General features: G+C 42.7%; 2 protein-coding genes across 2 annotated transcripts in view; one reads left to right on the plus strand and one right to left on the minus strand.

Annotated features, from left to right (window-relative positions):
• Nucleotides 1–26,248, minus strand: part of LOC132883584 (gastrula zinc finger protein XlCGF26.1-like) — a 101,273-nt gene that overhangs the window by 1,233 nt on the left and 73,792 nt on the right. Inside the window, exon 4 of the mRNA XM_060917376.1 lies at nucleotides 23,478–24,465. Coding sequence (XP_060773359.1) covers nucleotides 23,478–24,465 — 988 coding nt within the window. The remainder of the gene's footprint in view (nucleotides 1–23,477; nucleotides 24,466–26,248) is intronic.
• On the plus strand, nucleotides 12,954–14,483 carry LOC132883577 (uncharacterized). Its single transcript, XM_060917364.1, has 2 exons — nucleotides 12,954–13,559; nucleotides 13,832–14,483. Exons 1-2 carry the CDS (start codon nucleotides 13,283–13,285, stop codon nucleotides 14,308–14,310), a joined length of 756 nt encoding a protein of 251 aa, XP_060773347.1. The 5' UTR covers nucleotides 12,954–13,282; the 3' UTR covers nucleotides 14,311–14,483.

Here is a 26,248-nt window from a genome sequence, read left to right on the forward strand (position 1 = left end):
TTTTCTCAAGATCATTACATTTTTTTCCTTCTGATCTCGTGATGATAAAAGCTATTTTTTTTTTAAAGCAGTAACATTACTACCATTACACGGTAGTGGCCAGTGGCACACTCATCCCTTGGTATTATACCAACTCTGCTGTAATTACATTTTATTTCTGAAGACTTTGATCACCCTGTGTCATTTAGGCAGCATTTCTTAACCATCATGCAATAACCATGGAGATCTCCAGGTCCCTCAAATTGGCTGGCAATGAACCTGATCACTTTTTCAGCATCGTTATAGTGTCCATAATAGTACTGTTGCCGATTTCTGATCTCCAGCTCACATCAAGAGAAAGCAGGTTCACTCGACTTACCACCAATGTGGAAAGGCCAAATCACAGACCACCATTTTCCCCCAATGACCAATCACTAATGACCTTTATTTGTCCTCCAGTGCACTTTTTGTTGTTGGTTTAAATCTCTTTCTTTGGTGATATTTACAGAAATAAAATCGAGTAATATAGGCTGAAGTGCCCAAGAGTGGCGGTGTACACATACACAGCAGCTTTGCTCTCCTATGATGAACTAAATTTTGTTGTGCATTTGTGCAGTGACAATAAAGACATTCTATTCTATTCTATTCTACTGACAAGGCTGGGGGCACTGTGAGAGTCATGTTTTTTGACTTGCCTTCAAACTTTATTTCTGGGAGACAAGCTCAGGTGTATGTGGTTGGATACTCTGCTTGTGACCTGGATAACGGACTACCTGACCATTGGACCACAGGATGTGAGACTAAGGAGCAGTTTGTCAGAAACAGTGTTAAGCAGCACAGACCCGACCCCCGCCGGGGGACCTCCCTCTCTCCCTTGCTGTTCACCCGGTAAACCTCTGACTTCAGGTACAACTTAGAGCCATGCCACCTTCAGAAGTTCTCTGATGGCACAGCCATTGTGGGGTGTATCAATGGGGAACAGGAGGCAGAATACAGAGAACTGATGGACAACTTAATTGAGAGAGAGAAGGATACTTAACAAGCTGGTGAGCATTCTAAACAAAACTTCCCATCCCCTCCACGATGGACTTGTTAACCTCAAGAGGACCTTGAATGAATTTATTTATTTCGAACATGTATAAAAAAAATTTATGTAACTATTTGTACATACAAAAAAAGAAAAAGAGAAATTAAAAAAATAACAAAGAGCTAAGACATTACAAAACACTGCACATTGTTCGAAAAAGGAGTGGGAAGAAGTACAATACTTTTTAAAATTTCCCACCCCTTTTTAACTACCCCGAAATCCGAACTATATTAATACACCTATATAAATATATATCACATATACACTTCATGAATATCTATATAAATATACAGTATTTATTTTTGTAATTATATATTTATATAGATATTTATGAAGTGTATATATGGTGTATATATAGACAGTATTTTTGTAATTATATATACACACTACATACCATATATACACTTCATAAATATCTATATAAATATATAATTGCAAAAATAAATATATACTACATACCATATATACACTTCAAATATCTATATAAATATCTCATCTCATTATCTGTAGCTGCTTTATCTTGTTCTACAGGGTCGCAGGCAAGCTGGAGCCTATCCCAGCTGACTACGGGCGAAAGGCGGGGTACACCCTGGACAAGTCGCCAGGTCATCACAGGGCTGACACATAGACACAGACAACCATTCACACTCACATTCACACCTACGGTCAATTTAGAGTCACCAGTTAACCTAACCTGCATGTCTTTGGACTGTGGGGGAAACCGGAGCACCCGGAGGAAACCCACGCGGACACGGGGAGAACATGCAAACTCCACACAGAAAGGCCCTCGCCGGCCACGGGGCTCGAACCCGGACCTTCTTGCTGTGAGGCGACAGTGCTAACCACCGTGCCACCCTATATAAATATATATGTGGCAACGGGGGCATGGCCAAGCGCCGGTCTGTGACAGGAGGGCGGAGTCAGGGAAAGTAAGTGGCAGAATCACTACACCTGTTGTCCATTAACCTGTGTTTGTGTGTGTCTTCCCAGTGACCGTGTCCTATTTAAAGAGGGAGAGCAGAGGAGCTCATCCCCGAACCAGATGCCGGTTGTGTGTTGGTGTGTGTCTGAGTTGGAAATTGTTCACTGAAAAGTGTGGCAATAAAAGCCGTATTTACAAACCTGATCTCTGTCCTGCCATCCTCTGTGCTCCACCCCTTCGTTAGAACTGTTACAGTGGTGCCGAAACCCGGGTCTGGAGCACAGCAGCCTAACAGCCCCATGGAGTCCTCCCCGTTCGCCGAGCTGGTCCACGCCCTCGCCACGGCCCAGCAAAGCCAGCACCAGGCGCTACTCACCCTCTGAAAGGAGCAAGAACAGCGGTTCGAGGCCCTGGTGTTGGCCCAACAAGAAGATCGACAGGCATTCCAGCACCTCCTCGCGTCGGCGGGGTCCACCAACGCTCCCACCGCGGGCCCGTCCCCCCTCACCCTAACAAAGATGGGCCCGCAGGATGATCCTGAGGCATTCATCACGCTCTTCGAGCAAGTTGCGGAGACCTCGGGGTGGCCGATGGAGCAGCGCGCGGCGCGCCTCCTCCCCCTGCTAACGGGAGAGGCACAGCTGGCCGCGCTACATCTCCCTGCCAACTGCCGGCTGGCCTACGCGGACCTTCGCCGGGCCATCCTCCAGTGTGTGGGGCACACCCCGGAACAGCAGCATCAGCGCTTCCGCTTTTTGCGCTTGGAGGAAGTCGGCCGGCCGTTCGCGTTCGGCCAGCAACTCCGGGATGCCTGCTGGCGGTGGTTGACGGCCGACAACCGCGATGCCGAGGGGATCATCGACCAGGTGGTGCTGGAGCAATTCATTGCATGCTTGCCAGCGGGAACCGTGGAGTGGGTCCAGTGCCACCGCCCGGCGTCGCTGGATCAGGCAGTCGAGCTGGCGGAGGACCATATGGCGGCTGTCCCGGCGGCAGGACAGCAGACAGCCTCTTCTCTTTTCTCTCTCCTTCTGTGTCTCGTCCTCGCCCCATTCCCCCACTGCGGAGGCGGGGGCCGGCGCCACCTGTGCCAGCCTGCCGCACCCGCGGTGCCCTCCTGTTTCTCCCTTCTGTGTCTGTCTCTCCCCCCCCTCAGGTGAGTGAGCCCCAGAACACCGGTGCGGAGAGGAAGCCCGGGCCGGTTTGCTGGCGCTGTGGGGAGCCGGGCCACCTCCAACAACAGTGCACGGTCATGGAGGTGGGTGCGGTGGTTCGGATCCCTGACGCGCCAGGAGCTGCCCTCGATCGGGCCGGAGCGTATCGCATACCGGTGAGTATTCAAGAGGATACATATCAGGCGTTGGTGGATTCTTGTTGTAATCAGACTTCAATTCACCAAAGCCTGGTGCAAAACGAGGCATTGGGGGGAGCACAGGGGGTGAAGGTGTTGTGTGTGCACGGGGACGTTCACAGCTACTCTTTGGTGTCAGTCCACATTTTTTTCAGAGGGGAAAAATTTATAGTGAAGGCGGTGGTTAATCCTCGCCTTACCCACTCTTTAATTTTGGGGACGGATTGGCCGGGATTTCGGGATTTAATGACACACTTAGTAAAGAGTGGGTCCTGCCATTTAACAGGGGGAGGTCCCGGCGTCGCTTTGGCGGGAGCAGCCGTCACAGAGCCGTCTACGTCATCTCCGCGATAGAGTGAGGAGCCACCGGCCCCTCCTCTCTCTGTTGGGGAATCCCTTGCGGATTTCCCATTACAGCAGCCGCGAAATGAGACTCTGCGGCATGCGTTTGACCAAATGAGAGTAATCGATGGTCAAACGCTCCAGCCGAATGCCACCCTGTCCTTCCCCTACTTCGCGATTATGAAGGATAGGTTATATCGAGTGACGCAGGACACTCAAACTAAAAGAGCGAGTCACGCAGCTTTTAATTCCGAAGAGCCGCCGGGAATTGGTATTCCAGGCAGCTCACTTTAATCCCATGACTGGACACTTAGGGCAGGATAAGACACTAGCCCGAATAATGGCCTGATTCTATTGGCCGGGGATTCGCAGCGATGTCCGTAGGTGGTGTACGGCGTGCCGTGAATGCCAGTTAGTAAATCCAGCGGCCATTCCAAAAGCGCCTTTGCGCCCTCTACCATTAATCGAGACCCCATTCTAAAGAATTGGGATGGATCTCGTCGGGCCATTAGATCGGTCAACACGAGGGTACTGCTTTATATTAGTTCTGGTGGACTGTGCAACGCGATACCCGGAAGCCGTGCCTCTTCGCAATATCTCAGCACGCAGTATTGCGGAGGCACTCTTCCGCGTCATCTCCCGAGTTGGAATCCTGAAAAAGATTCTGACTGATCAAGGCACCTCGTTTATGTCACGAACACTGAACGAACTGTATGGGTTATTAGGTATCAAGACGATCCGCACCAGCGTATATCACCCACAAATGGACGGTTTAGTGGAACGGTTTAATCGCACCCTCAAGAACATAATTAAAAAATTTGTAAGTGAGGACGCACGTAACTGGGATAAGTGGCTCAAACCCTTGTTATTTGCAGTGCAAGAGGTCCCCCAAGCCTCCACGGGGTTCTCCCCGTTTGAATTATTATATGGGCGTAAGCCGCGCGGCATTTTAGATGTGCTGCGAGAAAATTGGGAGGAGGGACTTTCACCAAGTAAAAACGAAATTCAATACGTCATTGACCTGCGCACAAAACTCCACACACTCACGCACCTAACCCAGGAGAATTTGCGGCAGGCCCAAGAACAGCAAACCCGCCTGTACGACAAGGGTACGTGCGTTAGAGAGTTCGCACCGGGAGATAAAGTACTCATACTGTTGCCCACATCGAGCTCTAAATTAGTTACCAAGTGGCAAGGACCCTTCGAGGTCACATGGCGAGTCGGGGACGTCGACTATGAGGTGAGGCGGACGGACAGGGGTGGGGCGCTACAGATTTACCACCTCAATCTACTCAAACTCTGGAACGAGGAGGTCCCCGTAGCGTTGGTGTCGGTGGTTCCGGAGAAGGCGGAGCTGAGGCCGGAGGTTCAAAAAGGCGCATTGACATCGCATACCTCTCTGGTCCCCTGTGGTGACCACCTCTCCCCGACCCAACTCGCGGAGGTCACCCAGTTGCAGACTGAGTTTTCAGACGTGTTCTCGCCCCTGCCCAACCTCATAGCGCACCACATTGAGATGCCCCCGGGGGTGGTAGTGTGCAGCCACCCTTACAGGCTACCCGAACACAAGAAAAAGGTGGTTCGGGAAGAACTCGAGGCCATGCTTGAAATGGGCATCGTCGAGGAGTCCCACAGTGACTGGAGCAGCCCAGTGGTCTTGGTACCCAAGGCCGACGGGTCGGTCCGGTTCTGTGTGGACTATAGAAAAGTCAACGCGGTGTCTAAATTTGACGCGTACCCAATGCCTCGTATTGATGAGTTGCTCGATCGACTAGGCACTGCTCACTTTTATTCGACACTGGATTTAACGAAGGGATACTGGCAGATCCCCTTGACTCCACTATCCCACGAAAAAATGTCCTTTTCCACACCGTTCGGTTTACACCAATTCGTCACACTTCCGTTCGGGCTGTTTGGGGTGCCCGCTACGTTTCAGCGGCTGATGGACAGGGTCCTCCGCCCCCACGCCACCTATGCGGCCGCCGACCTTGATGACATCATCATCTATAGTAATGACTGGTTGAGGCATCTCGAACATCTGAGGGCCGTCCTTAGGTCACTGAGGCGAGCGGGTCTCACAGCCAATCCGAAGAAGTGTGCGATTGGGTGGGTGGAAGTACGGTATCTGGGCTTCCACTTGGGCAACGGGCAGGTGCGGCCCCAAATTAACAAGACTGCAGCAATTGCGGCCTGCCCGAGGCCCAAGACCAAAAAGGGGGTGAGACAGTTCCTGGGGCTGACTGGCTATTATCGGAGGTTTATACCTAATTATTCGGACGTCACCAGCCCGCTGACTGATCTCACTAAAAAGGGGGCACCGGATCCAGTCCAGTGGACGGAGCAATGCCAGCGGGCTTTTTCTGAGGTAAAGGCCGCACTGTGGGGGGGGCCACTTTTACACTCCCCTGACTTTTCTCTCCCCTTTATATTACAGACCAATGCATTGGACAGAGGGCTGGGGGCGGTTTTGTCCCAGGAGATGGAGGGGGAGGACCGCCCAGTCCTATACATCAGCCGGAAGCTGTCAGTGCGTGAGGGGCGCTACAGCACCATAGAGAAAGAGTGTCTGACAATCAAGTGGGCGGTCCTCGCCCTCCGTTACTACCTGCTGGGGCGCCCTTTCACCCTCTGTTCGGACCACGCGTCCCTCCAGTGGCTCCACCACATGAAGGATGCCAACGCGCAGATCACCCGTTGGTATCTGGCACTCCAACCCCTTTAATTTCAAGGTGGTCCACAGGCCGGGGGCGCAGATGGTCGTGGCGGACTTCCTCTCCCATCGGGGGGGGGGGGGGGGGGGGAGTCGGCTGCAGGCCGGACGGCCGCCCGGCCTGAGTCGGGCGGTGGGGGTATGTGGCAGTGGGGGCGTGGCCAAGCGCCGGTCTGTGACAGGAGGGCGGAGTCAGGGAAGGTAAGTGGGAGAATCACTACACCTGTTGTCAATTAACCTGTGTTTATGTGTGTCTTCCCAGTGACCGCGCCCTATTTAAAGAGGGAGAGCAGAGAAGCTCATCCCCGAACCAGACGCCGGTTGTGTGTTGGTGTGTGTCTGAGTTGGAAATTGTTCACTGAAAAGTGTGGCAATGAAAGCTGTATTTACAAACCTGATCTCTGTCCTGCCGTCCTCTGTGCTTCACCCCTTCCTTAGAACTGTTACAATATAATTACAAAAATAAATATATACTACATATCCCTGTAAATATATAAACTATCCCCATAAATAAATATATACCATATACTAAGTTAGTTCTAATATAACAATCAACTCTATTCTATTTATAGATTTATCCCTCATCATCCTCCGTTAACATACTTCCTCTTCTATATACTTGTTTAAAAATATTTTTCTTGTGCCTTTTTTTTAAACGGATTTATATTTGCACTTTGTTTTATTTCTGTCTCCAGTCTGTTCCATAAAGTCACCCCACAGCTCGATACACACATGCTTTTCATATTTGTTCGAACTTTTGGTTTTTTTAAATTTAGGTCTCCCCTTAGATTATATCCCCCCTCTCTCTCACTAAACATTCCTTGTATATTTTTTGGTAATAGATTATTTCTCGCTTTGTACAATATTTGTGCTGTTCTGAATTTGACCCGATCCATAAATTTCAACATGTGATTTTATGCATAGTGAGTTTGTGTGATCTCTGTATCCTGTTTTGTTTATTGTCCTTATTGCTCTTTTCTGTATTGTACATATTGGCTGCAGAGTGGTTTTGTAGGTGTTTCCCCAGACTTCGACACAGTAAGTCAGATATGGCAAAAATAACGAGTAATATAGAGTACGCAAAGATTTGCAATCAAGAATATGTTTTGTTTTCCACAGAATTGCCAAGCACTTTGCCAGTTTTGCTCGTATGTATCCTACATGAGGTTTCCAGCAGACTTTATAGACAATACTAAGATAGAAATGGTACAGGAAATTAAATTTCTTGGTGTGATTTTGGATCACACCAAGAAATAACCAATTCTACATTACAATCTATTTTGTGTCTCCCAAACAACATGATCTTTGTTTTGCTTAGATTTAATGATAATTTATTTTTGTCAAACCATAGTTTTAGTTTATTTCAGTTGTGATAGTCTCCAAAGTCTGCTGCAAATTCTCACCGGGACAAAAAATATTGGTGTCGTCTGCAAACAAAACAAATTTCAATACTTGTGAAACTCTACATATTTCATTGATATATAATATGAATAATTTCGGACCTAATATTGACCCCTGTGGTACCCCGCATGTAATGTTCATGAAATCAGATTTATGGTCACCTATCTGCACAAACTGTTGCCTGTTTCTTAGATAGCTCGACAGCCAGCTCCACCCAACTCCCCTAACACCACACTTTTCTAGTTTACTTAATAATATACTATGATCAATGGTATCGAATGTTTTTTTTAGGTCCACAAATACTCCAATTGCTATTTTTTTTATTGTCTATACAGTTTGTGATTTCCTCTATTAGTTCCATTAGTGCCATCGATGTTGATCTGTCCGTTCTGAATCCATATTGACCGTCTGTAAGGAAGTTGTGTTTTTCAATGAATTTGTCCAGTCTATCTGAAAAAAGTTTTTCAAGTATTTTGGAGAATTGGGGGAGTAAAGAAACAGGCCTGTAGTCTGTGAAATGGTGTCTATCTCCAGTTTTAAACAATGGTATCACTTTTGCAATTTTCATTTTGTCTGGAAATGTACCTGATTGAAAAGATAAATTGCAGATGTGGGTGAGTGGTTTCACAATTCCCTCAATAACTGTCTTTACTGTTAACATGTCTATATCATTCCAGTCTGCAGAGGTTTTGTTTTTACATTTTCTTACAATTTGGATAATTTCTTCATCATCAGTTGCAGTTAGAAAAATTGTACTTGGATTTCTGTCCCCCATATCTTCTATGTCCCCACATTGTGTTGTCTCGGGTTCCTTTATTTTTGCCGCTAAATCTGGTCCCACATTTACAAAGAATTGGTTAAAACCATTCACCACATCCTCCATATTATTTATGGTCTTATCATTTTCAGTGTAATACTCCGGGTAATTTGCAGTTTTGGATCCATTTCTCACAATACCATTTAGTACAGTCCATATACCTTTAATATTGTTTTTATTTTTCTCCACTAATTTATTATAATAGTCTTTCTTACATATCCTCATAATATTAGTTAATTTATTTTTATATTTTTTATATTTTTCCTCTGCCTCTATAGTTCAGTGCTTTAAGAATTGTCTGTATAATATATTTTTCTTTTTGCAGGCATTTTGTAGCCCCTTGGTGACCCACGGACTATTTGTATATTTATGTATATTACTGTATTTCTTTATAGGACAATTTTTATTATATAGTTCATTGAATATTATTAAAAATTCCTCATATGCTTTATCAACATCTTTTTCTTTATAAACTACATTCCAGTCCTGTATCATTAAGTCATTTTTAGTGCAATCATGGTTTCTTCAGTTTTCACTCTTATATATTTATAATTTTTAATATCCTTTTTCTTGCTATAATTACAGTAATATACATTAAAAATAGGTAGGTGGTCACTGATATCTGTTAATAGTAGTCCACTTTCTATATTATTTTCCAGGATATTAGTAAATATATTATCTATTAAAGTGGTGCTGTGAGAAGTGATCCTGCTTGGTCTGGTAATAGTTGGATACAGTCCCATACTGAACATTGAGTTAATGAACTCTTCTGTCATTTTGTGTTTCTTATGATTTAAGAGGTCAATGTTAAAATCACCACAGATGTACATGACCTTCTGTGTTGATTTTATAAACATACTTTCCATCCAATCTATAAAAACTTCTATGCTTGATCCAGGAGATCTGTATATACAGCTCACCGTTATATTTTTCATTTTTTCACAACATATTTCTACTGTAATACACTCCATCCACTCAACAGCTACCGTCATTTTTTTTTAATTAATTTTATATTCCAAACTATTATCAACATATATTGCCACTCCCCCTCTGCTTTTGTTCTTTCTGTTGATATAATTAAATTCATACCCGTTTAGCTCAAAATCTACTCCCATCTCATCATTGATCCAAGTTTCTGATATGGCTATTATATTGAATGGAGTATTGAACTGACTGAGATATTCCTTCATTTTATGGAAATTGGCATACAGACTTCTGGTATTGAAATGAATAATTGATATTTCCGTCTCTGGTTGTTGCATTGTATTGATTTTCAGTATAATACCGGCAGCTGATATTAATGTTGCTGAAAAGATTATTTTCCGGATCAATATTATTTTCCATATCTTGTGTTTTATGCTCAGTATAAAGGAAAGTGTCCAGTGTCCCGTCCTTGTCATGATTGTAAGGTTTTTTTTTGTTTTTTACCCTAGGTTTGATCATTTCCTTGCTTTGATTGGCTCCTTCAGAATTTGTCCAGTTCCCCAATATCTCGGATGACCAGGATCTTGGCCTCTTCTGGAGATCCCTTCAGCTTTATGAATATTTTGCAGTTTTGTGTCCGGGTGTTTTGGATTTTCCTCTGTTTCCTTAGGAGTCTCGCCTTTCTTGCAATGTATGCATTTTTTTTTGGTCAAGTGCTCATTTAAAAAAAAAAAAAAACATTTGAGCCTTTCAGTTTCCTCCCTTGCTTTAACAGTTGCATTTTATACTTTCTGTTGGTAAATCTTATTATAGCCGGTTTGTCTGTGTTGCTTCTCCATGGGAGAGGGTGACATGCTTCGATGTTTGTGCTTTTTACCTCTATCCCTTTGGAGTGCAGGAATGCTAACACCTGTTGCTCCACAGAGTTAGCATCCTCCTCGTTCTGCTCCTCTCCGTCTCCTCTCGCCACTGCTCCAGCATATGACCGGGATTTAATCTGCAGTCCGGTCAGAATGATGTTATTTATCCAGGTGTATTGCTCCAGATCCTCCACTCGGTTCTCGAGAAAGGCGATCCTCTTTGCCTTCTCCGTGTTCTGAAGCCGCAGAACTTTGACCTCTTCCACCAGGTCCAGGATGGTCTTCTGCTGCATTCTGACAGCAAAGATTTCCTCACCCAGAAAGTCAAGGGATTTTTTGATGTCCTCAATCTCCTCGACCGTAGGAGCTCTCTTCGGGGGCATTGCGTTTGTTGTTGTTCCGCAGCTCACAGGTAGCTCTCAGCCCGCTCCCGCACAGCCTCTCAGCCCGCTCTCACGCAGCCTCGCTCCCGCACAGCCACCAACATCCCAGAGTTGAAGCTGTTCTGTACGGAGGAATGGGCTAAAATGACCTTCAGCAGCAGGCTGAGCTTTTCCAAATGCTCCACCAAGAGACACAGAAGGTCGGTTTTGCTAATGGCCATCAAACTTGAGTGCAGCTTTTGACACCAAAGAAAGTTCTAAAATTCTAGACCATTCTACGTCACCTGGAAAAGCATACTGGCATCCAGGGGATGGTATCTTCATGGTTTCACTCTTATTTATCAAACAGAACCCAACGTGCAAGTTACAATAATTCAATCACTGAATTATCTGAAGTGAAGTTTGGTGTATCACAGGGATCAGTCCCCATATTTTTTTTCCCATCTTTATATTTCCCTAGGGCCCTATGATTTCCGCGATGCGGAAAACACGAACGGAATCATGGAATCTAGACATAAAAGCGGATTTTTCTGATAAACACGGAATAGCGCGGAATTCGTTCATTTTTCTTTGCCTGAAATAAATTTAAGGCCAAAAAAAAAAAAGTGTGTGTTTCCGGTTACCCGACCAACCCTAATCCGTACCGCCCGACCCTAAACTTTTTTTCCATTTTTTTCCCAGTCGCGACTTTTACATATAACCCAACCGCGTGAACTGGAAGTTTTTGTCACTCACTGGGAAAATCAGGGCTTTCCACAAGCGCCGGCTGCCGGCCATACAGCCGACTACACAATTAAGTCCAGCTGGCTACTTTAATGACTATTATTTTTGTAGCCCACAGGCTCTAAATATTAATTTTCGATTTTAATAAAATTAAATGTTTATCTAATGGACTGACAATAATGTCAAACTGAACCGCACTCATTTAAGTTGTGATTCGCGCTGTTTGTACCGATAATAACCACAAATTCCCCACCGACTTCGTTGATCAGGGGAGAGGAACTCATCCGCGGCCCCGACATGCGGTGTGTGCGCGCGCACTCGGCGGAGGCAGTAGTGTGTCGGGGCTGGCGGAGGGAACAGAAGCAGAGATGACGCTTATTTTGTCTTTCACCTAGAGACATGATTCAAACTTTAAAACGGAGACAAAATTCTCCTGTGTGGATCTGGCATTCAACTTTTTTGCTACGTTCTATACTTTTGGATCAGTCACAGATCAAACACCATGAGCACATCTGGAGAAATTCAGACTTTATAATGGGTGTCTATTGCGTTACACACCAGTGGAGCTCAGGAGTTTAGAGTAGGCAGCTTGAAAAAAAAAAGCTCTAACTTTCTCATTTAAACTGTTTTCTCAGCCACAATTTTCACTCTACACACACAATTTTCTCAAAAGTTGTAGTCACACATTGTGTGAATCAAGACAAGTGTCTCCCTGAGTGATAGGATTTACAGTTTTTGAATGAGAAGCCTGAAAGTAAGGAGAGGACAGCCGCGATGCCCCATAGACTCACATTATAAACGTGGCAGCGCTTTTACTGCAAAATCAGAAAAGTCACTTGTTTTTAACTCGCTCTAGTGTCCACATTTTTTACACTAGGGACAAAAAAATTACATTAATGTGTTCATGGGAGCCTTGTAGCACTCAATGTGAAAGAATTTTGTGAATAGCTCCTTTCGTTTCCGTGTAAATCAGCATTGTTCGAGGAGAGGGAACTCTGAGAAAAAGCGCTCTTTGCTTGTTATATTGTGTGTTTTCCCTGCACCGTTACGAAGGCGACAAGCTGCACTCAGGGAGCAGAGAGGGGCGGGGCTGCTCTCTCTCTCTCATGGTGTATTGAGCTGTTATATTTACAGGAAAATTCATGTTAAAAGGTGTCTCATGCTGCATCAGATTCATCAGAAGGTGGTAACTCAGGTGACCTGCAAAGAAATTCATTATATTTTGTGAAATTATTCCTGTCTAAATATAGGTTATGGCAGCCATCTTGAAAAAAAAATTCAAAAAAAAAAAAAATGCCTGCCTACCGACCCTAGTTTTGAAATCTCTGTAACCGGAAACACACATTTTTTTTTTGGCCTAATCGCCCTCTTTCTAACTTTAAGACACAAACACTGTTTCTGCCCGATTTTGTCACATCTTTCACTTTCAGTGAGTCCGGGGTTGCCTAGGGACCATATCTTGTTAACCACGAGAGTTTGTTTCCTCACTGATGCGACTGCGAGGGAAATATGTCTAAACGTACAGCCCCTGCTGCAAAACCAGCAGTTTCTAAAAAGTTACAAAATACGCAATTAACTGCCAAGCTTCGAGCAGAGCAATATCCAAACGATTATTATGCATCTGGCCAACAACTTTTCTGCAAATTCTGTCAGCATACAATTGACTGGAGCCGAAAGGACACTTGTAACGATCATTTGAAATCCAAGGTTCATCTGAAGAACAAAGCAAAATCAAGCGGGAGAGCCCTCCAAGTGTCACTGGACGTAGCAACCAAGTCACAGGATGACAGACGGGAATTCGTGGAAGATTTCGTGGCTGTGTGAAGAGGCCGATATACCTTTAGAAAAAATGAGGAAGATACGCCTCTTTCTAGTCAAGCACTGCAAACAGGGAGGTGCGCTGCCTGAGAATCCAAGCAGTCTTAGACAGATCCATCTACAGCGGGTGTTCAACGAGCACATGCAGACAGTGCTACAAGAGATCCGTGATAAGAAGCTCTTTGTTGTTGTTGACAAAACGTCAGATAACCGAGACCGCAGTGTCCTCAACATTGTCATAGGTGAGTAGCCCCCTACCAAACCTACCCCCTCCCCCTTTTTTAGGTAGCCTGATAAAGCATATCCCTGTCAGTTTTTTAATTATGTTACAGGTACCAAAATAATAATATAAAAATAATATTAATAACAACAACAACCTCAATTGAGGTTAATGTTAAGCTATTTGCAGTTTTATTACAAAGGTGCTTATTTAGTCTAACATGTAAATTAGGCTATTTCCTAAAATGCACATAGGCCTAATTATTTTTTCCTTTGTTTCTGTTTAATTCAATAGGTACTGAAGGCAAATACTATCTGACGGATGTCATCTTCATGGACAGCTGCAACTTTTCAACATTATCACAGGCACTACTACAGTCACTTCACAGCAGTCAGATAAATTTGAATGATGTACTGGCAGTAGTCACTGATAATGCATCATACTGCCTAAAGGCCTACAAAGAAGTACTGAAAGGAGTAATGCCAAACAGCGTACATGCAACCTGCTTGTGTCACGTCATCAATTTGGTAGGAGAAACCTGGCAACACTACAGCTACTTCAGTGACGTTACAAGTCTGGTGATGTGGATCAAATCTGCCTTCTTCAAAAAGCCTGCAAGGAAAAGAAGGTGGTTGCACTTTTTGTCTGCAAAGGATGCTGTGCATGTGAAGGTTCCACCTGAACCAGGAAATACAAGGTGGAATAGCTGGTTTGAAGCAGTGCGGTTCCATGCTGAACATGTCCACCTGTACAAGGAGTTTTTCCTCAGCTGAAAAGTCTTCTGCCCAGGCTGTGAAAAACATCCTTGATCTGGTGGAAACAGATGAAAGCAAGAAACCCTTCAAATGAAGCTGACATTCATCTCTGAAGGGTGTGGGAAACTGGTCAGAGCCCTGACAGTTTTGGAGGGCACCCACACTCCTACAGCAGTCTCTGCCTACAACATCATGGAAGATCTAGGCTCCCACCTAGTCAATGGCTCAGCCAAAACCTACGGTTTTGGAGCGAAAACCGACGAGTTGCTCAATGAGATGTCCACTCGAAAGAAGAAAACTGTGCTGGATTACCTTCATGATGCATTTCACATTGCATTTGAGAAGTTTTCAAAGCACTGGGATGTCCATCCTGCCAAACAGGTCTACAAGATGATCAGGGTGTTTGATCCTAGACAGGCTCCAGCTATGGAAAGGCAGATTGAAGCCTATGGCACCCTGTCAGCATTGAAGACCCCATCTGCAGAGCTCAGTGAGGAGTGGGCTGCTTACCAGCACTGTGTCAGAAATGAAGGCCTCTCAGAATCGCTGGACCTTGCTGAGTACTGGAAAGGTACAACCCAGCGCTTTCCAGAGATTGCAGCCATTGCCAAATCATACATGTATTTCCCAGTCAGCTCTGTTGACTGTGAGAGGAGCTTTAGCAAATATAAAACACTTCTCACTGACAAGAGGGAATCTCTGAGCGAATACAACACCAAATGCCTCACTGTCCTTTACTTCAATGGCGACGTGTCAAAAAGGTGGGAGATGCCTGGCTGCTCAAGAGATGTTTAGAATGGACAAATGAATTTTAGCTTGACAGGAGTTGATTAAGTTAAACTGTATTAAGTTTATTAAGTTGATTACAGCTTTGAGTTGTCATTACTGGGGTCTTAAGTTGTTATGCATATCTACTTTTGAATAAACAGTGGCTATAACAAATGTTTCTGTATGTGTTAAAATAAAACTGTTAATTTGACATATGTGGTTGTGTTTGTCATTGACTTTTAGAGCTAGATATTGATTAAAATTGTAAAAATCCGAAACAACAAAAAACAAATCCGAAAAATCCGAAAACCCCAAAAAATAAAACGGAATTTGAGAAAAAATAAAACGGATTTCATAGGGCCCTACTTCCCCTTGGTGAAATAATTTGCAAACAAGGTGTTAACTTTCATTGTTATGCTGACAACACACAGCTATACATACCTGTAAAGGCAATTGACCTTTCCCAACTCCTAAATTTAGAAACATGTCTATCAGAAATTTAAAAATGGATGGGTATGAACTTTCTTCTGCTAAATGCTGAAAAAACCAAACCATTGAATGTTAGACCAGCCGAATATGGACACGGTGAGTGTTAACACTGACCACTTCAGCATTTCTGAAATTTTGACCCTCAAAAACCTTGAACTGATTCTTGATTCTCATCTTACATTCCAGGCACACATCAAGGGTATTACCAAGAAAGCATTTTTACATCTCAGAAATATTGCCAAAATCTGATCTATTCTATTTTTGTGTGATGCTGAAATGTTAATGCATGCATTTGTATCCTCCAGATTTGATTACTGTAATGCTGTTTTCTCTGGTCTTCCTAACTGTGCTACTAAAAGTCTTCAGCTTGTCCAGAATGCTACAGCAAGAATCCTGACAAAAAATAAAAAATTTGATCATATAACCCCATCCTAGCCACTCTTCACTGGTTACCAACACAAGCTAGAGCTCATTTTAGGGCTCTTCTTTTAACTTCTAAAGCTTTGCACGGACTCACACCACCTTACCTAGTTGAGGTAATTACACCATATACACCGGTACGGCCCTTTGCTCTCCTGCTGCTGATCTCTTGGTCGGTCCTCCAGTTAAGAACAAACCAGCTGGTCACAGAGCATTTATCTACTGCACACTCAATCTCTGGCCTTCCATTACTATACGTTAGAGAAGCACAGTGGATATTTTTAAATCAAGCCTTAACACCTATTCTTAAAAGTTTGCAGTTTTAATTTATCCATTTATTTTACCTGATTTTATGTTTTACTACTTACTCAATAGTTCCCCTTAATGTAATGTCATTTTTTATTGCTATTAATGCCACGTAGATATGATGACCTTATGTTTGCCTCTGCCAACTTTGTTGGTTATGTTTTCACCTCCATTTGTTTGTTTGCTTGTTCCCAACATAACTCAAAGTACTGAACAGATTTTGATAAAAATTTTGAGGAAAGGTGGGCCATGGGCCAAGGAACAGATTTTGATGCAAATCCAAATATCCATGTAAACATCTTGATATCTACAGTGTGTGCTTCTAGTTTATTCCATGCTTTCTTTCATTTGTAAAGTGTATTGGGACCATGCTGCATGGGGATTCTGCACTTTATTTAAAGTGAATTGATTGAATTTACAACTTCTCCCCTATCTGTTGCAACATAGGATTATTAGACTTGAGCTATGCTGTTCCCCTTCATAAGTAATTGCTTTCACTCCTTCTCAGGTTAAGAACTGCACTATACAGCTATTACAGTATCTTTATGCACAATGTACAAGAACATTTTCTATTGCACACCACAAAATAGTAACAATTTTACTCTTGTTCTATTTTATAGCATATTTCATTATGTGGTGATTGAACGTTTAGGATTTTCTATATTTCTGCAAAAATATCAGATTTTCACACAAGTCCTAAAAGTAGATAAAGAGAACCCAGTTGAACAAATGAGAAAAATATTATACTTGGTCATATGTGGATCAGATCCTGTACATCAGCTTGGAGGAGTTCTATCCCATTTCTCTTGACAGAGCAGCTTCAGCTCTGGGGTGTTGGCGTGTTTCCTCACAAAGCTGCTCACAACATTTCTAATGGCTTAAGGTCAGGACTTTACCTTGACCTAGGGCTGGGCCATGTAAATGAAAAATACATCATCAGGATGAAAAGGTTTCATTTCAGTTGATATTGATAATTACTTAATTTTAAATCACCCATTGTTAATAATTACCAGAAGAAAAAAGGTTGAATTTAACCACTTTGACATTAAAAACATCTTACTTTTATCAACAACTTCATCTTCTGCACAGTGTTTCATACACACAGACTTTACTTGCGTCAGAAACAGAAATTGAGGAGCTATTTTTGGTTTTATGTTTCTTTTCCTTCTTTGTAAGTCAAAAAAATGAAACTGTAAATGAAATAAGAAGAAGTGTTTTTCTGAAGCCTGTGTTGGTTGCTGATAGAAAACGTGCAATTTACCCGAGCAACACTCCTGAGGAGAGTAACAGTGATCCTGAGTTTCCTCCAACTGTCTGACTGTGGACTAGTGGAGTTCAAACTCTACAGATTACCTTTTCCAGCCTGATCTTCATCAACAACTCTCTTCTTGAGATCATCAGAAATCTCTTTTGTTCGTGCCATGATACACTTCCACAAACATGTGTTGTGAAGATCAGACTTTGATAGATCCCTGTTCTTTAAATAAAACAAGGTGAACATTCTCCTGATTGTCATCCCACTGATTGAAAACACCTGACTAACTGCACCTTCAAATTAACTGCTAATCCAAGAGGTTCACATACTTTTGCCACTCACTGATGTGTAATATCCTTTTTCTCAATAAATAAACAACCAAATATATTTTTGTCTCATTTGTCTAACTGGGTTCTCTTTATCTACTTTTGTCGCTTGTGTGAAAATCTGATTATGTTTTTGGTCATATCTGAGCAGATGTATATTAAATGCTAAAATGTCTATAAACTTTCAAGCATCATCACCACTGCCACTCGACCTGAGCATGTCAGTCCAAATGATATTTATTCAGGCATCTACCTCAGGAGACCGTCCCAGATTGAGAGCCTCAGCAGCCTTTCATCTGACATGTCACTCTTCCTCAGCCTTCCATTTGTTGCTTTCAAAGGTCCTCACACCATCACAAACTTTTCCTCCACGCCAATCTATTTAGTGGGGCTGTAGCCCAATCTCACAATCTCTGAAGATCCTTTTGAGGGCATCCTTGAATCTCTTCTTTTGAGCACCAATGCTTCTGGTTCTTGTAGATAGCTGACTGAAGAGAAGCTGCTGAGGCAGGTGAAATGCATCCATTCTAACCAAATGTCCATACCAGTGTAATCTATTCTGCTGTAATATAGCCTCAATGCTTGTCACAGCAGACCCATCAAGAACCTCAGCACTGGTGACACGATCATACCATTTGATATTCAGACTTAAACAGTGAAATTTCTTGAGGTGTTTTACTTGATATCAGTACGTAGTCCACATTTCAGAGCCATACAAAAAAGTGTTGGTAAAATGATAGCCTTGTATTTTGGTATCCAGATCAAGTTCATGATAATCAAAAACACGCTTACATGTTGCAGCAGCACTAATCCTGCTGTTAATCTCATGATGAAGGGAAACATCACTAGCGACACATAGCTATCAAAATACTTAAAGGGGTACCAGATATAATATATACAGTTGCTGATGTGACAAAGTAACGTATTCTTAAGTATTCTATCAAATTTATATACTAGAAAACAACGAAATATCTTGGTAATTGTAAATATAATAGTCGGTACGCTAAACGGCACAAGAGTCGCCATTTTTAAAAGACCGTGACGTCAGCCCTACCCACTGCACTAGGAGAGAAGCGTGTAATCATGGCGTCGGGCGCATCAAGTGAAAGCGACAGCTCTGTCGAATCATACGAAGAGATCCTGCAAGACACACTGCAAGCAGGCTATGGCTTAGAAGGGTACCAGTTTGAACCTAGGAGAGGTACTCTCGACTCCGGTGATGACGAAAGAAGAGAAGAAAGCTCGAACTCGCTTGGTGTTTTTCAGCGGAAACAAGTGAAAAGACATGTCTGGAGGATCGTTATGCTTTCCATCGGTCCTGTTATTACACCCGAAAGCAACACACTGTGGCATTGTGTAGCCGATCACTTACAATTCATCCTACTTTCCGATTCACACGTGCTATTCCCAACCTCAATGAGCCAACACAACTGGGCACATACATACATCATGAGTGTTACACAGAGAAAATGAACGTGCATTGTGATTGGATAAAATTAATATCATGGCGGGCTGTTCAAACTGCGGAAATAGTTTGCTCGAGCTACTTTCAAAACACTATAACTTTCCAACTTTAGAACAAAAAACTTTTGTAAGTCTTGAATAAGGTTTGTTAATGTGTGTTTTATTGTTATATTTACTCTATATATTGCCCTCTGTTCCCCTTTAAAGTGTGAAACTACTTTAAGGACAAAACACTTTCAAGCACCACTGTACATAATCATTGCACAGTGGACAATAATCTACATTACAGTACAGGCATTTAACAGATGCTCTTATCCAGAGCAACATATACCAGACCTAGAGTAGTCTGGGAAGCAGTTGGGGGTTAGGTGCTTTGCTCAAGGGCACTTCAGCCATTCCTGCTGGTCCAGGGAATCAAACCTGCAACCTTTTAGTCCCAAAGCTGCCGCTTCTCTGATCATTAGGCCATGGCTTCCCTCTACTTTCCCCCGTACCCCCATATCTACCCCACTATTCCTATTTTACTATATGCTACTTATATAATTACTGCCCAAAGTAGCACTGTGACAGCTGTTCAAAGCCCCACAAAGCTGCCCGATATGATTGGAGTGGTGGGCAAAGCTGTTGGCACTCGGACTGTGGACATTCAGAACTTTAACCACAAAATGGTTATCTCGGAGCAGCTTTCAGCTTTGCAAGGAATACATTTTTCGGAGATCAATTTGAATTTGAATAGAATGGACGGAATGGACAGATATGGACAAGCGGTGTGGACGTGCAAAGACTGTGTCTGGAAAGACCAAACAATTTATATCTTATTGACATTCGGCTCCCTGAGACAGCAGAGCAATTCCAGCGTTATGGACGTGACACTTGAACTCAAAATGGCAACAAATGACCCAGTGCATGTTTTATCGTCTTCCAGTATTTAAACAGGTGTTGCATATTTTAAAGCAGTACCATACTGGAGAAGTGATAGAACAAGAACAATTCCCATAGTACATCTAGGGCATGCCAGAAAATGCCAATAAAAGATGCGTTATGGATGTGACAGAAAAAGTATCACTTTTCTTGGGTGACTGTACATTTTTATCAAACTCTGTGAAATTGTAAACCTAATGTCGAAATGGAGATATCCATTTGATAGAGGGGTCCAAGGTGAATATTAAAAAAATCTTTGTTTAAAATATTTTGTATTTCATGCAGAGTTTCGGAAGGAAAAGTCAGCGTTATGGATGTGACGAAATTCCGTTATGGATGTGACGCGTCTGAAATAGACATGGCATATGTTTAGAAAATCAGCAATTTAACCACCATAACCCTTTGAAAAACTCTCTAAATATCAGCTAAAACTATCAAAGTTCTTAAATAATATTTAGGATGGCTATTGTTTTGCTGTTTTGTGGATTTTAGCATACATTTCTGTGGCTTGTGGGAATAATATAGAATTGTACATGATCAAAGTTGATTTTAGCTTGGGTTTTACATTATAAGAAAGAAAGACTGACAGTGACATATTAGGTTGGTTACAAATTGGTTCAACTTATTCACATCTGTAAAATACAGGCCTAGGTGATATCTCTGGGAGTGGTTTTGATGTATTACATGTTGCTTTATTTTTGCATGGTGAGGTTGACATTTACATGGAATTGCCCAGCACCGGCCCCGGTTCAGGCCGTTGCTGAGGCAACATTTCCCCCTGAAGGTCACTGCCGGGAGACACTCTCGCATTCCTTCTCTAACTTTCCGCGGTCGCCATTTTTACCCCCAGTGTGACAAGCGGGAGCGTGACCAGCGCCTTCATGGCTGCAAGAGTGGACGGCTGCTTGCTTGCGCTGGATTACCTCCCCCCCCTTACCCCCTACCCGATTCCCCCCCTCAAGTCCCATGTTTAAAGTGTACTTGTGTTGTTGTTGTGTGCTTATGTGCAAAGGTTTTTAAATGTTCCCACACTGTACTCCTGACAGGAGCATAGTGGGGGGGGGGGGTGTTCTTTTTTTTCCTTATCTCTCCTCATGTTGTGTTTCCTTTATATCTTCATCCCTGTCTTCCTGTCCTGTCTACCCTATGTCAATTGTATGTTGTATATGTACGGACAGGTTGACGGCTAGTTTCGCTGGTACATGTGACTAGTGACAATAAAGGGCATCATCATCATCATCATTGACAACCTTTATACTTTAGTTATTTTATTATATATTTAATTCTATTGTTGTGTTTTATTTGTCCTGGACAGTGCTGCTGTTGTGACACTGGAATTTCCCATGGGATTAATAAAATATTTTGTACATTTTGGTATCCAAATGATTATGACGATTCAATGAATACACAAATTAGCATGCGATACCATGGTGACTCCTCACAACCTTCTGAGCATGCATTAGCTCCTTATTCCTGAAAAAAGTTTGTAGAACCCAGGAAACTTGTGGGAGATCTCCTAGCTTTAAACACACTCATTTTATGTTTGAATAAAGTTAACTTTTGTCTCATAAATGTTCGTTATCCTAAAGCTACTCTCTAACAGCAACTGAAAGATAAAGTTTAAAGCTCACACTAAAAAAATACATGTTCCTAGCTTTCAGCAACAATTCTCCAATTTTTTTAAAAAAATAAATACCTCAGTAAGTATGGACAGTGTGTTTAACGGTTAGCAGCGCAGGCAGCACACTGGCTTTAACTTACCTCAGAAACCCTTAACGCATCACACTTCCGGTTTTTAATTCTATCCAGCTGCCGGAACAAAACTTTATCAGAAATATTTTTTTTTATGAAAAGATGATTTACACAGTCTGACTGGAAAACTGCAGCCTGCCTTCTTCTATTTCCGTCAGTTTGTGGTGGATTGAGAAGTAGAAGCGCACACCGCCACCTAGTGGAGCATTGTGTAATCTTCACTCATTCAGTCAGTCACCAAGAAACTGAGCTGCTCAGAATCAAATTTATTGGCCAAGTATGTTAACAAACATAAGGAATACAGACTATACAGACAATGCACAACATACAAGCAACATACAGATTTTTAAAAAGACAAACAGTCATAATACATACATAGAATACAAGTGTGTAAACAATAATGTGTATCATGTATGGGAAAGAAATTGTGATGTCTGAGTATTTGTACAGTACAGTAATTGTCGATGTGAAGCGGGGTATAATAACTATCAGGAGAAACAAGAGTAGCTATGGCATAGCAGATGATACCAAGCAGCTATTAATGAGGGTGATGTAATGAGGATAGAAGCTGTTCCTACGTATGGTAGTTTTGGTATACAGGGTTCTTTATTAATTATTTATTATTAATTAATTTTCATTTTTCACCTTTTTCAACTCCTCCACTTCAGCACACTTGCTGAAGTGGAGGAGTTGAAAAAGGTGAAAAATGAAAATTAATTAATTAATTAACACGGGCGGCACGGTGGTGTAGTGGTTAGCGCTGTCGCCTCACAGCAAGAAGGTCCGGGTTCGAGCCCCGTGGCCGGCGAGGGCCTTTCTGTGTGGAGTTTGCATGTTCTCCCCGTGTCCGCGTGGGTTTCCTCCGGGTGCTCCGGTTTCCCCCACAGTCCAAAGACATGCAGGTTAGGTTAACTGGTGACTCTAAATTGAGCGTAGGTGTGAATGTGAGTGTGAATGGTTGTCTGTGTCTATGTGTCAGCCCTGTGATGACCTGGCGACTTGTCCAGGGTGTACCCCGCCTTTCGCCCGTAGTCAGCTGGGATAGGCGCCAGCTTGCCTGCGACCCTGGAGCACCCGGAGGAAACCCACGCGGACACGGGGAGAACATGCAAACTCCGCACAGAAAGGCCCTCGCCGGCCCCGGGGCTCGAACCCAGGACCTTCTTGCTGTGAGGCGACAGCGCTAACCACTACACCACCGTGCCGCCATTTACTGGAATATTTACTAATATTTTCTTGCATCAAACTATGCAATGTTTTCTATGTCACTGGCTGTCACACAACCCCAAAGCATAATAGATCCAGCCTCATGCTTTCCAAGAGTGGAAAAACCTCATGAGATTTGTATTCATGGCTGTGAGATCACAATAAAGGCAAGAAAAAAAAACCCAAACAACAACAACTGTGAACCATGTAACAACATTTATGGTACAAATATACAAGCTACAAGTTGTCATTATGTACTGTGAAGTTTTCTAGTAAACTCTCCTCAGTGTTGGACTTCTCTCCTGTGTGAAGGCGCTGGTGGAGTTGTAAAGTATTTTTGCGATTAAAACTCTTCCCACACTGTGAGCAGTGATATGGTTTCTCTCCGGTGTGAATGTGCTGGTGTCGGTGGAGAGTACTCTGTTGAGCAAAAGTCTGTCCACACTCTGAACACTGAAATGGCCTCTCTCCTGTATGGATGCGATGGTGTTGCTGTAGAGTATTCATCCGACTGAAACTCTTTCCACACTCAGTACAGAAGTATGGCTTCTCTCCAGTGTGAGTGCGCTGATGTCCTTGTAGAGTTTTCTTCTGATGAAAACTCTTCCCGCACTCTGAACAGTGAAACAGATTCTCTCCTGTGTGAAGTCGTTGGTGTTCTTTGAGCGTACAACTCTCACTAAAACTCATCCCACACTGCATACAGTGAAACGGTTTCTCTCCCGTGTGAACGCGCTGGTGTCGCTGTACAGCGTTCTTGCGTGTAAAACTCTTTCCACACTGTGAACACTGATATGGTTTTTCTCCAGTGTGAATTCGCTGATGCGTTTGAAAATTCTGCTGATGAGTAAAACTCTTTCCACACCACGTACAGTGGTACGGTTTTTCTCCTGTGTGAACCCGCTGGTGCTGTTGGAGATTACTCTCTTGAGTAAAACTCTTTCCACACTGTGAGCACTGGTATGGTTTCTCTCCAGTGTGAATTCTCTGGTGTTTTTGGAGGTCTCCCAGTCTAGCAAAACTCTTCCCACAGTCTAAGCATTGGTGGATTTTTTTCCATATTAGTTTGGGTGAGGTCTTAGTGAGGAGAGAACCAGACTGACTACTGCAACTTACTGGGGACAGGTTCTCAGATTTGATTTCTCCAGATATCTGAAGTCTTTCCACAGTGCCATCTCTTGATGGGTTTGTGGAGGTCAGGTCGAGAGGTGTGTGAAACTGGACAAAAGAAGCAGGAGACGACTTGCAACAGAACATGATTCCTTTCTGGATCAGAAAAAACAAACAAAAAGTTAGAAACTCAATTTCAAGTGCAGCAAATTATTTTTAATAGACCAAATAATAGACAAAAAATAATATGAATGTAACATTTGCAGTCACCAGAGATAATAGATACAGTGACTAATCAGTCCTGTGTGAATCTGTGCACAATTTGAGATCTTTTTTTTTTTTTTTTGGGGGGGGGGGGGGGGGGGGATTGCAGATTGTAATGCCTACATGCATCAAACCAATAATATCATCTCTTCTGCATTCCATACATTTTCAGGATTTATAAACTTTATACAGTTTGGGAGAGATTAAGTGTTGACATAAAAGGATAATAGAGAGAGTGACAGGTAAGTCCAGGAGAGGTTATAGAAGAGGAGATTAAATTAAATTACAAACAAAGATAAGAAGGGGTTCAACATATATGTGCATATACAGTAAAGTTAAAGTTGCAGGAAAACAAGAACTTTACATAATCATTCACCTGATACCTCCACAAGTCTGGTTGTATGGGTTTTACATATTTGACCCACTTAGTCCATAACTTAATAAACAGTTTTCTTGAGACAGAGAGAAAAAGTGATCCTTTCCATATTATAAATCTCATTTACTATATTTATCAATTTTTGTATTGTAGGGGGTTCAGGAAGCAGCCAGCGTCTCATAAGCGCTTTTTTGCAGGCACATATTAAAATACCAAACAAATATTCATCAGTGCACCTTGCCTGGAAGTCACCATGTCCTAAAAATAAAGGGAGAAACTGAAAGGGCAGGTCAGTATCAAACATCTTTCTGAATGCATTATGAATCTCTGCCCAGAAGGGTTTTATGAATGAATGAATGAATGAATGAATTTATTTATTTTCGAACATGTACAAAAAATTTATGTACCTATTTGTACATACAAAAGAAAGAAAACGAGAAATTAAAAAAATAAAATAACATAAAGAGCTAGGGCGGCACGGTGGTGTAGTGGTTAGCGCTGTCGCCTCACAGCAAGAAGGTCCTGGGTTCGAGCCCCGGGGCCGGCGAGGGCCTTTCTGTGTGGAGTTTGCATGTTCTCCCCGTGTCCGCGTGGGTTTCCTCCGGGTGCTCCGGTTTCCCCCACAGTCCAAAGACATGCAGGTTAGGTTAACTGGTGACTCTAAATTGACCGTAGGTGTGAATGTGAGTGTGAATGGTTGTCTGTGTCTATGTGTCAGCCCTGTGATGACCTGGCGACTTGTCCAGGGTGTACCCCGCCTTTCGCCCATAGTCAGTTGGGATAGGCTCCAGCTTGCCTGCGACCCTGTAGAAGGATAAAGCGGCTAGAGATAATGAGATGAGATGAGATAAAGAGCTAAGACATTACAAAACACCGCACATTGTTCGAAAAAGGGGTGGGAAGAAGTACAATACTTTTTTAATTTCCCACCCCTTTTTAACTACCCCGAAATCCTAACTACATTAATACTCCTATAAAAATATATACCATATATACACTTCATGAATATCTATATAAATATATAATTACAAAAATAAATATATACTACATACCTATCCCTGTAAATATAAATAAACTATCCCCATAAATATATACCATATATACCATATACTAAGTTAGTTCTAATATAACAAATCAACCCTATTCTATTTATCCCTCATCATCCTCCGTTAACATACTTCCTCTTCCATGTACTTGTTTAAAAATATTTTTTGTACCTTTTTTTTAAACGGATTTATATTTGCACTTTGTTTTATTTCTGTCTCCAGTCTGTTCCATAAAGTCACCCCACAGCTCGAT

This window comes from Neoarius graeffei, chromosome 1 (genome assembly GCF_027579695.1).
Source record: "Neoarius graeffei isolate fNeoGra1 chromosome 1, fNeoGra1.pri, whole genome shotgun sequence".
Classification (NCBI taxonomy): domain Eukaryota; kingdom Metazoa; phylum Chordata; class Actinopteri; order Siluriformes; family Ariidae; genus Neoarius; species Neoarius graeffei.